This window comes from Erythrolamprus reginae, chromosome 4 (genome assembly GCF_031021105.1).
Source record: "Erythrolamprus reginae isolate rEryReg1 chromosome 4, rEryReg1.hap1, whole genome shotgun sequence".
NCBI lineage: Eukaryota > Metazoa > Chordata > Lepidosauria > Squamata > Dipsadidae > Erythrolamprus > Erythrolamprus reginae.
The window spans coordinates 28,786,664-28,803,243 of record NC_091953.1 but is presented as its reverse complement, the minus strand read 5'-3'; the positions used below and the strand labels follow the sequence as shown (position 1 = coordinate 28,803,243).

General features: G+C 36.7%; 1 protein-coding gene across 5 annotated transcripts in view; it reads right to left on the bottom strand.

Annotated features, from left to right (window-relative positions):
- The window catches only part of NBEA (neurobeachin), a 428,967-nt gene that overhangs the window by 319,486 nt on the left and 92,901 nt on the right, over nt 1-16,580 (bottom strand). For 3 of the 5 annotated variants that reach the window (XM_070749903.1, XM_070749906.1, XM_070749905.1), the window contains exons 24-28: nt 16,301-16,454; nt 12,466-12,474; nt 10,202-10,382; nt 3,314-3,441; nt 1,486-1,593 (exon numbers count right to left, since the gene is read on the bottom strand). In XM_070749903.1, the coding sequence (XP_070606004.1) occupies nt 1,486-1,593; nt 3,314-3,441; nt 10,202-10,382; nt 12,466-12,474; nt 16,301-16,454 (580 nt within the window). Of the gene's footprint in view, nt 1-1,485; nt 1,594-3,313; nt 3,442-10,201; nt 10,383-12,465; nt 12,475-16,300; nt 16,455-16,580 lie in introns of those variants that run through there. The other 2 variants (XM_070749900.1, XM_070749901.1) reach the window with 1 other exon arrangement.

The window sequence follows — 16,580 nt, the reverse complement described above, 5'->3', positions numbered from 1 at the left end:
TAGTCTTAAAATAGGAATGGTCTGAACCTGATTCTGTTTTAGGATTAAAATTCAACCCCCCCATACATTTTGCAAATCCGACTCCTCTCTTTGCTATTTCATTTGTCCATGATTTTATCTGCTATGTTTTTTACAATGAATAAAAGGGTAATTTTAATATTTTTCTATGTTTTTATACTGTAAGCAGCCTAGAGCCTTTGGATTCAAGATGGGTAGCAAATGAAAGAAAGAAAGAAAGAAAGAAAGAAAGAAAGAAAGAAAGAAAGAAAGAAAGAAGTTTTCTATTAATTTGAAGAACTTTGAAAGCAGTGAAAAAACATTAAATAATGTTAGATATGTAAGATTAAAAGGGGCTTAGTTGTAAGGATATGCTTAAAGAGAGAGGATCTTCACCTTTCTATGTAGTAAATAAAAAGACTATTCAACTAATTATATTTCTGAAAATATAAGGATATATATCTTAACCTTCACTATTCACAGCAGAACATTAACCTGCACCAAGAGTTTTACAGCAACGGAGATATTTGTAATTCCCAAATGCTTTTCAAAAATATCTTCATGAAAAGCACTATAGCAACCTAACGTGACTATAGGTATAGGTTACCTATGTGCAACATCCAGGAAAAGATATAGGTGGCACACCTACCAAAGATAAATTAAAGTATTTTGACTTTTTTTTACAGTTTTTTACTTATTTTTTACTGTTGATATATTATTAATTTCAAATAGCAGACCAGGAAACTAAAAGCCACCAATTAAAATAGTTGTAAGCAGTTGTCATAGGCATGACTATATTTTATACTGCAGTGTACAGTATGTGTGCATTCAATTTTGTAGGGAAGTTTTTGCAAATTGATTTTGTAGAAACTGAAAAAGTTATTTCTCCATCTGAAGTGTTTTGTTTGAAAAGGTTCTGCTGGTCAACTGTGCTACCACAGTATTAAAGATCTTAAATTATTTTTAAAAAACTTTATCATTGAAGTTAAAGAGATTTCTCCCATCTTTCTCTATTACAGATATTTTATAGATTCGTAGATTTAGGAAGGACCATGATTGATAGTCCAACCCCCTGGTAAAACCAGGAGTCCTATCTTAGACAAAGGGTTGTCCAAAATTTTCTTGACAGTTCCAGCAATAGCGCGCCCATTGTTAGGTATTATCAGTGATATGTTCTTGGCAACAAGTTAGAATCAGATTATCAACTAAGGTAAATCCAAATTTATCTTAGAAATTATACCCACTCCAAATGATGCATCTTGAGTTTCAATACTGAATTTTTCCCATTTTCAATGAAGCAAAAGTCATTCATAAGATTACTTTAATTAACCATTGAGGAAAGGATATAATTGGCACAAACCTTTAAGCTGAAAAAATGAATTCCGACACTGGGCAAAGATAAATATACAAGAACCTGTTCACCATCAATACACAAAGCACAGATTTTAAATACTTTTTTTTAAGCTGCAGTATAATAATAGTACTTACCACATCACGAAATACAACAGCTCGCAATCTATTAATATCAACATCTTGAAGAAGCCTATCTGGATCTTTAATTGGAGATAGGTTACCAGGAACATTTTCCAATGGATTCTAAAAATGGAATAATTTTTAGCATAATTTTAGCAAATTAGCTTTAGTTTATATTTTATTTATATTTATATTTTATTGATTACAAAGTTGCATATGAAGCTGGTTTTAGATTTTAAAATTGGCACTCCAAGGCATTTGGTTATTATTAGAACAGTGCTAAAACCATTAATGTGCAATGGGTTTATGTTTCAATTGGCTTCTGTATGCTCATGTACTGATAAGAATATCCCAATATTGTCACCCAACAGCAGCACTATGAGTGTTATACTGGTTGCCCACATTTATGAGTGCAATTTAAGGTGCAAATAGAGTGGTACTCTACTTACGAACTTAATTCATTCCATGACCAGGTTCTTAAGTAGAAAGGTTTGTAAGGAGAAGAAATTTTCCCCATAGGAATCAATGTAAAAGCAAATAATGCATGCAATTGGGAAACCACAGGGAGGGTGGACCTTTTCCGATTACAGTTTTGGAGGCTCAGGTATGTAAGTGGAAAATGGTTCTTGAGAAGAGGCAAAATAATCTTGAACACCCGGTTCTTATCTAGAAAAGTTTGTAAGTAGAGGCGTTTTTAGGTAGCGGTACCATGTAATAACTTATGAAATCTTCATAGCATTGGACCTGAGAAGCTGGACGACTGCCTGCCTCAGCCACACCTATACAGAGAGACTCATTATTCCCCAGGAACTACAGCAGGACAGACTCAGAAGCAAGCATTGTTTGCTGGATTTCTCTTCTGCAGAAACACATGTACTCATTAGTACATTCAGATAGCTTGTGAAGACATAGAATATATAAGACACATTATTAGATCTTATGAGGGACCAATTGTCTTAAATCACTTCTGCCTACCCAGTATGTTCCTGCAGAGACCGTGCGCTTCCACTACAAAATGTTGTAACCTTGCAGGACAAGGCAGCTTTGGAATAGCATCCCACACAGAAATGGACAATGGTCTCTCTCTTTCTTAGGGTTCTAGAAAGCTTTGGTCTTTGGCCCAAGCCTCGGATTAATATATTATTGTATTTGGGGGAAGATTGTTTGGCTTGATTTTTGCCACTTCTAAGATCATTTTAGTCCAGAGTGTATGGTTCTATGATTTATCTGATTTTACAGACTTTTCTGTTTTTTAAGGTGCCTAGATTTCATTGGAGTTCGGTGGCTATAATTTGAGTAAGTAAGTAAGTAAGTAAGTAAGTAAGTAAACAAACAAACAAACAAATAAATAAAGTCTACGGAGAGGGGCGGCATACAAATCTAATAAATAATAAAATAAAATAAAATAAAATAAAATAAAATAATAAAATAATAAAATAAAATAAAATAAAATAAATGCTTTCAGTGACCTGGAATTGTTTATGATACAACCATACACAACAAATTGATATTTGTTTCATCAATACTATCGTTGATAGTTTTGTAATCCTTTAGATCTACTTGTCTAAAGGGGTGAAGAATAATGATAATAAATGCAACTGTTCATAGTAACTGTTCACTCGCCGCCCTGAGTCCATTGGAGAAGGGCGGCCTATAAATTCAAATAATAATAAATAAATAAATCCAAATCCTGTCTCAAGATTATGAAATATGTAATAACGTAATTTTGGAATTATCATACTGTGAAGTTATCCCTATCTGTCTAATATACTGGATAATACATTTTTTCCCTCTTTCCCTCTTCACTTTTAATGGAGTTATATATTAAAAGAAAATATTTTACCTTGGTAGTAGTTGCACTTATGGCCTGAAGAGTCTCTTGGGTTTTACTGCAGATTAGTGAAGATTTGTTTATTTTATCTCTTTGTCGTTGTCGACATTCCAAACAGTTTCGCACAGCAACACAACAAACTAAGTAATCAAAAGATATATATGCATATTAATTACAACTACCATGTATTATAAAGCTACAAAAATAGCAATGAAATAAATAAATCAAAATGCAAATAACGTCAAAATGAATTACTATAGTATGTAGGATTGTTATGTTTGGATGCATTTAGGAATAGATTAAGATTAGTATTAAATGTGTTTCTTCTTCTTTTTTGGCATTTTTTTTATTTTTTTCACTCCAATCACATATGCAAAATAATATACAGTGGAACCCCGACATAAGAGCTGCTCTACTTAAGAGCAACTCGAGATAAGAGCTGGGAGGGGAGAGATATTTTTGTTCTACTTACAAGCCCAAATTCGAGATACAAGCGCCAAGGTGCTGTCTCCTGAAGCCAAACGCTAACTTCCGCGTTCGGCTTCAGGAGACAGCTGCGAAGCGGCGCGTGTGTTTTAAAAGGTTGCAGCCGGCCTGGGGGGCTCGGGGGGGTACTTGCAGCTTTCTTTCTTGCTCTTTTTCTTTCTCTCTTTTACCTTCCCTTCCTCTATTTCTTCTTTTCTTTCTCCTTCCCACCTTCTTCCCTCCCTCCCTCCCTTCACTCATTCCTCTCTTACTCTCCCCTTTCATAAGTTTCCTTGCTTCCTTCCTCTGTTCCTGTCCCTTCCCTCTTTCCTTCCTTCCTTCCCACCCTCCGTCCATTCATTCACCCATTCCTCTCTTGATCGCTTAAAGCCGGTCCCTGGTGCAAAAAGGGTTGGGGACCTCTGTCCTACAGGATTGGGTGGCAGAGAAGTTGAACATATGTAAATTTAAAAGTTTAAGAAAGTTTACAAGTTAAGTGAAAGAAACTTCATTATTCATTTATATGTACATGTACATTTCTTCATTAAAAACATGTCTTTCTGCATAATTTAGACTAACTTTGTGAGTTTTTTGAGGGCTGGAACCAATTAAAATTATTTACATTAATTCCTATGGGGAAAAGTCGTTCGAGATAAGAGCTGCTCGACTTAAGAGCCCAGGTCCGGAACGAATTAAACTCGTATCTCGAGGTACCACTGTACCATCAATCTTGAAATACATTACAATGATTACATTTTTAAAAATTCGGTATTCATAATCCATCCAATGCTGCCTCCTTTACATTTGACATTTGGAAAAAATAATTACTCCAATTTCTTATATGTATTTAAAAAGCTATTAACTAATGCAGTTTTTAGGCTGCTTCTTTTCTAATCACATCTAATCATTTAGGCCATAGTGCTTCAATCTTCTCCATATATCCTTAATATCAATTTCATGTATATTTCCCTTCATGGCATCGGACCAGAATATCTCCGGGACTGCCTTCTGCCGCACAAATCTCGGTGACAGGTTAAGTCCCACAGAGTGGGCCTTCTCTGTGTCCCGTCGACTAAACAATGTCGTTTGGCAGGACCCAGGGGAAGAGCTTTCTTTGTGGCAGCCCCGACCCTCTGGAACCAATTCCCCCCGGAGATTAGAATTGCCCCCACCCTCCTTGCCTTTGATAAACTCCTTAAAACCCACCTCTGCCATCAGGCATGGGCGAATTGAGACATCTCCCCCGGACATATACACTTTACGCATGGTTATGTTTGTGTGTATATTTTTGCTTTTTAATAAGGGTTTTTTTAGTGACTTTTAAATTATTAGATTTGTTGTATATTGTTTTATTGTTGTTGTGAGCCGCCCCAACTCTACGGAGAGGGGCGGCATGCAAATCTAATAAATAAATTATAAATAATAAATAAAATAAATTTCTTACCATTACTTTTATGATAGTAGCCCTTTAACAAAGAAGAGAAGGAAACAAAAATTCCCAATCATAACAACTAAATCCTAAATTTTATCTAACTGTTACAGGCATCAAAAGTATATCAATTTGAGGGGGGGGGTTCCAAATAGTTTATCGCATATGTCCCAATTAGCCCAATTAATAATAATTCCTTTTTGTAAGTAAATTTAAAAAATTTAAAAAATTAAAAAGAGAAAAAAAGAGAAAGAAAAAAATGTGTTTCTTAATCTTATGTATTTATATTGTATATTGTATATTTATATGTATTTGCTATTGCTGAATATTGAACAGCAACAGGAGAAATTACATGATTGAATATATAAATATCATACATATTTATAAAGGTTCAAGTTCTTTTTCATTTTGGAAGAGAGCTGTTATGTTTTATGGGTTAATACTATATACCTTATGTAAGATATAACAGATGCCTAATGCATCTATTTATTTTTATTTTTTTAGTAAGAAGTAGAATTTAAATGCCATGGTGTTACATAGCATTTTACTCCAAATTAGGTGACACATTCTTGAAAGATCATAAGAGGCTCAAAGAGGAAGCAGAGCCAGAACTACATGTAGGGGTAAAAAAAGTCACATTGACAGCCATACCTACTTGACTGAAGCACTATGATGCATAAAGAGCGGGGGAAACACCTGATCAGAGCAATGCCTATCATTCGTCTATCTATAGGTAATCTAATATACATAAAACAATGATAGTAGGGGGAAATATTAGATAAAAATTCCTTAAACACAATATGTTTATTAGGATGAATAAAATTTCAAGCTTTTGAATTTTCAAAAATAAACTTGCCTTACTCTCAAGAAATGTTGGCAGAGTTTAAAACTGAGAACACAGATTACATTGTATCAGTTGCACCTTCAATTGACTATACAAAATATACATATACAGTGATCCCTCGAGTTTCGCGTCTTCAAGTATCGCGAAAGGGCTATTTCGCGAGTTTTCAACCCGGAAGTAAACTCCACCATCTGCGCATGCGTGCCCTTCCACGCATGCGTAGATGGTGGAGTTTCCCCGCCGGGCAGAGGCTTCCCTGGGTCTTCCCCCTCTTGCCCCCGTAAGACCCCAGCGGCGGCGCGAGCAACGGCGTGGGCGGGCGGGCGGCACGCGCGGGGACACCCCAGCTCGGCTCCCAAGCTGGGAAGCGGCCCCAGCAACAGCGTGGGCGGGCGGGCGGTGCCCGCGCGCTTGGGGACATCGCAGCTCCGCTCCCCAGCTGGGAAGCGGAGCTAGGGAGTCCCCAAGCGCGCGCGCTTTCCCCAGCAACGCGCGCGCGCGGTGGGGACTCCCTAGCTCCGCTTCCCAGCTGGGGAGCGGAGCTGCGATGTCCCCAAGCGTGCGCGCTTTCCCCAGCAATGCGCATGCGGTGGGGACTCCCTAGCTCGGCTCCCCAGCTGGGAAGCGGCCCCAGCAACAGCGTGGGCGGGCGGGCAGTGCCCGCGCGCTTGGGGACATCGCAGCTCCGCTCCCCAGCTGGGAAGCGGAGCTAGGGAGTCCCCACCGCGCGCGCGCACCCCAGGCGCGAGCAACGGGGTGGGCGGGCGAAGGGCGGGCGGCAGTGGAAGCAAAAACACCATCTGCACACGCGCAGATGGTGTTTTTACTTCCGTACCGCTACTTCACTAAAAATCGATCATCGCGTGGGGTCCTGGAACGGAACCCTCGCGATGATCGAGGGTTCACTGTATTTGCAAATAAGGAACTGTGATGTTCCTTCAATACACCAGGGTGATTCGACACAAAAATATGTAACCCTTCCCTGGTGCAGAGCTGAAGGGATTGGATACTGTAGCCTAGAGGATAATTCTCTGCCTTACAAGGCAAAGGTTGCAGGTTCAAGTCCCAGTGGGTATGGCTAGCTGATGAGGCCAAAATAAGGCCGAAATAGGTCTATCCTAGTCTCCCTTAATTTTCAGATTCAGCAATTTAGCAATGTTTTCGTAGATTTTCACGGGTATATGTATGTAGATTGTTCTGAGTTCGGGTTTTGCCCCGTGTAATATTTTGAGTGTCTATGCGACACACACACACACACACACACACACACATATCAAAACAATTATTTCTGTCAACTGTTCAGACGCAAGAGAACTACTGCACTCATCCAGAGGGCAAAGTTTCTGTATAATGAACTAATGATGACAATAAAAATGTTCATTGTCTCCAATACATGTTCACTTGTTCACTAATGGGGTGGGGGGTATTAGGAACATACCCTTTTGTGTTCCAAAATAGCTTAATTAATTTCTAAAACTGCTTATTTTCCTTCTTTTGAATGGTCAATAGAATTGACCATTTATATTTTTTTCTTGTAGTAGTCTTAATAATAGTTCTTAGAACCATGAACTGATTTTTAAGCAGGATAAGATCAATCACAGATGGGGATGTTGATGATAACAACCACTTTACTTCCCTTATCTGAATTTATTTTCCTCCAACCATCTTTGTTTGGTCTATAGTACATTATTTGGTGCTATTATGTTTTCATTTTAATGAATCTCATGAGATATTTGGAACCACAAGAGGGAGCTCTGACACTTGAATTTTTAATTTTGAAGCCAAATTTAAGATTTGGATTAGAGAAATACTTGGACTTTTAGCATAAAAATGACAGTATTAAAAGTTCATTTTAAGGTTTTAATATGTATAAATCATGTTTAGATTTAAGATTTCCGTTTCTTTACACTTTTTGTCTCATTCTGAATTAGCCAGTGTGTCATAAATTATGATTGTATCATTGCACTTTAGTCTTGTTTAATGAAAATAAATTATGTAAAACAAGCTCATCAAAAATGTAAAGATGTCACACCCAAAAAGGGGAAATGACAAAAATGGAAGAGGTTCCACACTTTTCAAAGTCAACAGATGCCTTAGTTATTTCATCACTAAGTAAAGCTCTTATCAGAGATGAATTACACATAATTTAAGACAATAATTATTATATGTTAGCCAATTGGTATTTATCTTAGCAACTACATGGTCCTTCAGGTCTTCGAAGGATGCAGCAAACACCACTGTAACAGTGAGTTCATCCACTGTTGTTGCTTCTCTTCATTCACCTTTCCCAGAATTAGTCTTCTCCAGAGAGCTATGTCTTCACAAAGCATCTCCAAAGAGCCTAAATATTTGTGAGCCTGAATATTTGTGCCTCTAGGAAGAACTCTCGGGTTGATTTGTTCAATGATCATTTGTTTTCTTGGTTGTCCATATTATTCTTATGAGTCTTCTCCAACACTAAAGTTCAAAAGCATCAATACTCTTTCTATCCTGTTTCTTCAAAGCCCTTGGTCTCCTAATATAAAGGTAAAGGTTCCCCTGCACATATGTGCTAGTTGTTTCTGGCTCTAGGGGGCAGTGCTCATCTCCGTTTCTAAGCCAAAGAGCCAGCGCTGTCCAAAGACGTCTCCGTAGTTATGTAGCCAGCATGACTAAATCCCAAAGGAACACAGAACACTGTTACCCTCCCACCAAAGATAGTCCCTATTTTTCTACTTGCATTTTATACGTGCCTGTGAATTGCTAGGTTGGCAGAAGCTGGGACAAGTAATGGGAGCTCACTCAGTTAGGTGGCACTAGGGATTCGAACTACTGAACTGCTGGCTTTCTGATCGACAAGCTCAGCGTCTTAGCCACTGTGCTAATATAGTACCACTAAATTAACCCAATTAACAGGAATTGAAAGATCAGCCATTTTTTTCTTCTCTGATTCTGAACCAACTAAATTAATAATTAATTCTGAGAAAGCCTGATAGTTTTCAATGATTTTATAGAATCATTCAGCTATAAAGATACTGAGACTCCAGATTTTATATATTTTTATTTGTGATCAGCACCCTTTTGATAGCTTGCATGCTCCAATGCTAAAGAAAATGGTAATAAGGTTAATATATGTACTTAATTGGTTCTGGGACGAGGTTTGTAAGGTGAAAAGTTTGTAAGATGAAACAATGTTTCCCATAGGAATCAATGGAAAAGCGATTAATGCGTGCAAGCCCAAAACTCACCCCTTTTGCCAGCCGAAGCGCCCGTTTTTGCGCTGCTGGGATTCCCCTGAGGCTCCCCTCCATGGGAAACCCCACCTCCGGACTTCCGTGTTTTTGTGATGCTGCACAGGAATCCCAGCAGTGCAAAAATGGGTGCTTCGCTGGCAACGGAAGTACGGAGGTGGGGTTTCCCAGCGTGGGGAGCCTCAGCGAAATTGCAGCATCGCAAAAACACGGAAGTCCAGAGGTGGTGTTTCCCATGGAGGGGAGTCTCAAGGGAATCCCAGCAGCGCAAAAACGGGCACTTCGCTGGCAACAGAAGTCCGGAGGCAGGGCGTCCCAGTGGCGGTGGCTTGGGTTTGTAAAGTGAAAATAATTTGGAAGAAGAGGCAAAAAAATATTAAACCCCGGGTTTGTATCTCGAAAAGTTTGTATGACGAGAGGTTTGCAAAACGAGGTATCACTGTACTTTAGAGCAGTGCAGTATGTTATCAATTGTTTGTTTAAAATATATTTAAAACGTGTTTCTTATACAGATGTATCATGATAAAAAAAAAAGATGATATAAAACATAATGTTCAGATACTAACAACTGTTACCAATTTCTATTTTGGGGGAGTCTGTAATTGTTAGAACAAAATATTTCCCTTAAAGGTGAGGAAAAGCAGAAATGGCCTCAAAAGAAGCCAAATCCATTAACGCATCACACGATTGAATGATAATGCTATTTTTTCATTAGAAATTTATCTCTGCTAGAATACAAATACTAAATCAAAAGTGTCTCTATAACCAGGTATATAGGGAAGAGTAGACTAAAAAGCTTAACGATCCATAAAATATTCTTTCTTACCCACAATCAAGTGAGGTTTCCACATAGGTTTTTTAACTTTCCCATACCAATACCTACTTTAATTGGTCTATATGTAATTTTATCTGGTGCACTACGGGAAACTTACCAAGCCTTAGACACTGTCGCATTAAGCCTCCAGAAGACATATTTTTTTCAGCTTCAATTTCACTAAAATTTAGTGAACTGGCAAATACTAGTACATCAACCATAGCCATCAGCCGGCTGAGAAAAGTTACTGCTGTCTCCGCTGACATTCCCTGAGTTACTTCTATATTCTCCAATTCCGTCTTGAAAAGAAAGGCATAACGTTAGATTTCTAATGTGGTGCACATGTGAACACATTATAAGCACAAGCATTTCTTCTCTGTATGTGGTCTAAGGTGAAATAATGTAAAATAGCAACAAATATGAAAAATTATTTCTTCATGCATACTGTATTACATGACATCCCTAGAACAAAAGTTATTTATATAAACTAACTTCAATAAAGTGAGCATATAGGTTAAACAGAATGGATTTTCAATTTTCCAAAAAAGGAATACAGTACAAATGAATAAGAAAATGAATCAATGGGTTTCTTCTCACTGGAAATTAAGAACAAAATATCATGAATATGACATGCTATGTGGAAGTAAGACTTTGATCAGAATGTAAAAAGCATTATTGGCAATATGTACAGAAAAAGTAGAATTTATATTTTACCTAGAATATCAGAAAAAATAACAGATAGATGTTTCTTTCATGAAAGTCTTCCTATTAGGCCACATCTAACTGCATGAAATACATATTTGCACCCACAAACACACAGAGTTCATGCAAATGTTTTTCAATATAATTTTATGGAAGATATGAAATAATGTTGCAAAGGAATTACTTGGCATCTATTGTAAGTAATTTTACAAAGATAGTTTTTGTGAATCTTATTCATATAACAATTCTTTTAAAATTCATTTTTTTTAAAGTATCCAACATTAGTGTGTCAAGAATTACACTAACATTGTGTAAATACAATGCGCTTCAATTATGTATTATTTATGTCTTGTAATAATATAGCAAAACACTTTTTAAAACATTAACAATATTCATTTTTCCATGTTTCAGAAGCAGCATTCTCTCTTTTACCAATGATACGCTTTGAGAAATAATTTTGTAATCACTTTTGCAAAACATTTTATCAATTTTAGTATAAAACCACTATGTACAGACATACTATATATTATGTATGTGTTTGTATGACGTGTGTGTGTGCATGTGTAAAAATTTCTTTTAGTTTCACTAATTAAAACCAAAATATAAAAATTGTTTTTCATAATGAAACACTGAAACAGGACTCGTTTCTCACTAAAATACAGGAAAAATAGTGAGCTGTTCTATGGAAAGCTTTCACTACTCTCCTGTTAAACAATTCATTTGGTCATGTGCGTTAACTAGCCTCTGCATAATTTTAGCAATAAGGCCACAGAAGAAGCTTGTGATTATGTTCAGTATAAAAATACTGTTTAATACAGAACTTCTTCAATGCATTCCAGATAACAAAAAAATCAACAAAGTGTCTTACTGGCAATTTATGAACATATTAAGATCTGAGATGTTTATTATGTTAAAAGCTTTTGCTAGCAAAAGAAACTTCATTAAGTTAGACCCATGAAAGCAAAGCTATAATAAACCCTTTTGTTTTAAAGTACCATAAAATATTTGCTCCTTTGATGCTAACCTTCTGAAGTTAAAAGGGCAGCATTGTTTATTTGTATTAGCAAATATTATTCAGATTGCACATTTTATATGTTATCGATTGCAATTTGCAGATAATGTTATAAGGATTTTATCAATCATAATGGCATTTCATCTACAATTTGAACTGAAACAATGAAAAAAATGTTATTTCCATTCAAGATATTCTTTAAAGAGAGAAAACCACGTTTAGTCTTTTTAATGTTACTATTGAAGGTTAAAGTATTTAGTTCAGTTTTCTTAATATTGTTGCAATTACATCATCCCTTGTTTATGGAGACAAGATCCTTGGTTCGTGTTGCCCAGGCAGTAAGAAACAGAGAACAACTACAACATCATGCTCAAGTATCCCAAAGAAGATGAAAGAAGAAGCAAACTAGAAATGAAAATTTAAAGTCTTCTCTCTTTCTTTCTCTCCCTCCCTCCCTCCCTCCCTCCCTTTCCCTCTCTCTCATGCCATGGTGTAATTAAGTGATGCCCTTGGAATATCACTTTTACACTTGTACACTTAGATTATACAATAGAAACCTGTTAATAATGTATCTACATTTTTATCAAAAGAGGGTAAATAATTAAAAAACGCACACAGAAAAAAATGTATAATTATAAAAATTAAAATTATAAAACAATAATACTAACCTTAGAACCCTGGACATGCAATAGACAAAGCAGACAACCAATCACAACAAAAGGAAAAAGAAAAGTTACAGTCAAATGAAAATGCAATGCAAAACAGAAAGCAATATTTTAAAAAGCAGATATTAATTCACAATTAAAAAAAAATATTTTTAAAAACTTGTTTTCTAGACTTCTTATTTGGCATCACTGAAATTGATACAACTCAAATTAATAAGTTATTAGATCAGAACTGATTAATAAAATGTTCATTTGATACATAGCAATATAAAATGCTACTAATTAAAAACAGTGTATTTCTCTATCATCTATCTATCTATCTATCTATCTATCTATCTATCTATCTATCTATCTATCACAAAATTATGACTTCTAGCTTATACATTGTACACTACATCCACTACAACCCAACACCATATGATCCAGGAACTTGCCATTTGATAAAAATCTTATAATTTGTTAACATTTCTTTACCTTTTATAACAAAACAGTTCTGACTAGAAACTGATTTGTACTACATGTGAATAATACTAAGAACAATTTCTCAAATAATATTTTCTTTGGCTCAAATAAATTCTAGCTCAACAGGCCATTAGACATCAGTTACAATACTAAGAAACATACTCATTAGATTAGTAGGCAAAGCAACACGGTCATCAAGTTTATCAAATCAACAGCTGTGTTTTCTCTGAATTGTGTTTATATTTTAAAACCAATTTTAAATCTATGGTATGTATTTCATATTTCTAAACTGACCATCTCCTTTAAGTGGGGCTGGATGATAAATAAAACAATGTATAAATGTTAATATTAAAATTAAATTGTAATTAAACTTTTTAAAATAACAGACTAATGACAATTAAGTATCAAAGGTGGTCATTTAATATTAGCTATTACAAGACGGGGGGCGAACTCATGGACCTAGTCGCCCCACATTCATGGCCCTCTGTGCCCTCCATACAAGGCCACAAATCCCTTTGTAGAAGGCCAAGAGATGACAGGCTTTCCTCACCACAGAATAGCCCACAATGTGGGGTCAGCAGCAGAGAAGGCTTTCTACCTAGACTCCGCCACTTAAAATTCTCTGACTGATAAGGTATGAAATATACCTTACCTGTCTGATCAATTGGAACAATATGATGAGATGGAGTGAAGCCGATTCTGTAGGGAACCTGTCTCTATACTTTATAGGACTGTATAAGTGATAACCACCACCTTGAATTGGACTCAGAAACAAACTGATACCTAGCGTTGTTCACTGAGCAAGGGCATTATATATATAAGGAGCTGTGATGTTCCTTCAATACACCAGGGTGATTCGACACAAAAATATGTAACCCTTCTTTGGTACAGAGCTGAAAGGATTGGATACTGTAGCCTAGAGGTTAATTCTCTGCCTTACAAGGCAAAGATTGCAGGTTCAAGTCCCAGTGAGGGTATGGCTAGCTGATGAGGCCAAAATAAGGCCGAAATAGCCAATACTAAAAACAGTTAAAAACCCATTATTATAAAAACCAAACATACATACAGACATACCATGCATAAAATTGTAAAGGCCTAGGGGGAAACAGTATCTCAATTCCCCCATGCCTGGCGGCAGAGGTGGGTTTTAAGCAGCTTACCAAAGGCAAGGAGGGTGGGGGCAATTCTAATCTCTAGGGGGAGTTGGTTCCAGAGGGCCGGGGCCGCCACAGAGAAGGCTCTTCCCCTGGGTCCCGCCAAGCGACATTGTTTAGTTGACGGGACCTGGAAAAGACCCAGACAAGACAGATATATATCCGTTGACGGGACCTGGAGAAGACCCAGACAAGACGGATATAAAAGATATATATCTTTTGAGGCGGGGCACTATGGCTTGTACAGCCACACTCTGCACTAGCTGAAGTTTCTGATACTTTTCAGGGGTCACTCCATGTACAGCACATTGTAATAGTTCAGTCAGGAGATGACCAGGGTATGAAACTCCCTGTCCAGGAAAAGGCACAGCTGGCACACACATTGGGCAAAGGGCTTCATGGCCATGGCTGCAACTTGCTCATCAAGCAAGAGCTGTGAATCCAAGAGTACTCCCAGGTTACATGTCAGGTCTGTCTCAGCTGGTGCAACCGCATCCAAGACCAAAGATAACATCTCTACTGGGTACAGGGAGACCTAACCATAGCCACTCTGTCTTAGATTCACTTGTTCCCCATCCAGAATCCCATACACTGCGAAAGGACATCCATGCAATACTCAATTCGCCTGGGATGAAGATGTAACTAGGTATCATTACTATATTGGTGATACCTCATCCCTTGGAAATTGTCTCACCCAGAGGTTTCATATAGAAGTTGAAAAGGAGCAGAGAGAGCAGAGTCCACTCTGGGCCCAGTGGAGATGCCCTGAGCAGGTTTTTTTTGCTCACTATTAATTTTGATAAGGACTAGCCTCAGAGGAAAAAGGTGACCCAGCACCAAACTATGCTCCATAATCCCAACTCTTAAAGTCAGTCTAAAGGAATGCCATGATCAATTGTATTGGAAGCCACTGAAGGATCAAAGTGAGAAGCACACTTCCATTCTACTCCTGCCAGAAATCGTAAGTGTGAAGTGTGAAATTTCAGTCCTGTATCTAGGCCTGAAATCTGACTGAAAAGGATCCAGATGTATCTTTCCTCCAGGATCTTCAAGAGTGGCAATGCCACTACTGTCTTGACCGTTTTTCCTAAAAAGGGCAGGACAAAAATTGTCTAACAAAGAAAATCCAGTGATGATTTTTTGAGTAGGATCACACTAGCGCCTCTTTAAAAGGAGCTGGAACCACCTCCTCCAACAAAGATAAATTTACCAACAAAATGGATCTGCCCACATTATATCGTCCAGGTGGCCTTAACCAGTCAAGAGGAACAAGGATCTATTACTCAGGTGGTGATATTTGCATTCTGCAGGAACCTATCTACTTCCTCATGTCCAACTGAATCAAATCAGTCCCATTTCCATGGAACTTCCACACTTGGAATTCAACTGTGAATGAATCCAAGCGATTTTATCTTTTAAATGCCTCGAAAATTCCTCTATGTAGCTGTAGAAATTGGTCTCTGTGTCACCCTTCCCAAGGAAGGTCTGAGTAACCCGAAGCCAGGCTGCTGGACAGCATTCTGAGGATGCAATATATAACTTGTTCTACATCATCAACAAGGTCTCAGGTTTGACAGTTTTGAAACAAAAGGATTTTTTTAAAAAAAAAATGTAAGGATTTTTAAAAAATCCTTATATTTCAAATTATATTTTTGGTGAGGCTTTCCAGCCTTTTCAAAAAGAAAGCAAACTATATTATATTTGAATAAAGTAATTATATTTTAAAATGATATCATTAGCATTATTCTTTCAATGTTTTACTCTCATTGCAAAATTTAAGGATTCTACAATGTATTTTATTTCATATTAAACAAAATCTTCTTTCGGCCTATTTAGCAGAATATGCTATTTATTACTAACTTTTAAAGAGACAGTAGCTCTTATGCCAAGTCTGCATTTAAAGCTATACTAGCTGTACTACAAAAATACATTTATAAGGCTGTACTAGGTAAGAATAGGAATATGATATACAAACAGAGCAATGTAATTTGTTCTGTTTATAACATTTAATGTTTGCAGTGTACCTAGCTAATAAACCCATATACATAAGTAATAAATTATTATTCTGAAATAATTTCTGTATATAAATTTGTTAAAGGCATTAAACCTACATCCTGTAGTTTAAAAAATAAAAAATGTGATTATTTTCTTCTTATATAGAAAATCATGCTCAGACCAATGCAATTTCCAACATATCCATTAGAGGGAAATATTGTACTTACAGTTGGGGATGTTGCTGCAGACAACAGTGGCAGAATTCCTCCACAAGCGATAATAATATTGTCTACCATTTGAGAAATGAGGTGGATTGTATTATGTACAAAAATAATATTTTCATTGCTATTGACGAAGTCCATAACTGATTTTGTGGAATGACTATTAAAAGAAAAGGAAAAGAAAGACTTTAAGTACAACTATAAAGGCTTTTGCTACTGCAAAAATCAAAGCCACAGAAATCAATCAAATTGTGAACCACTGAAAAACAATAAACACAGATATAAT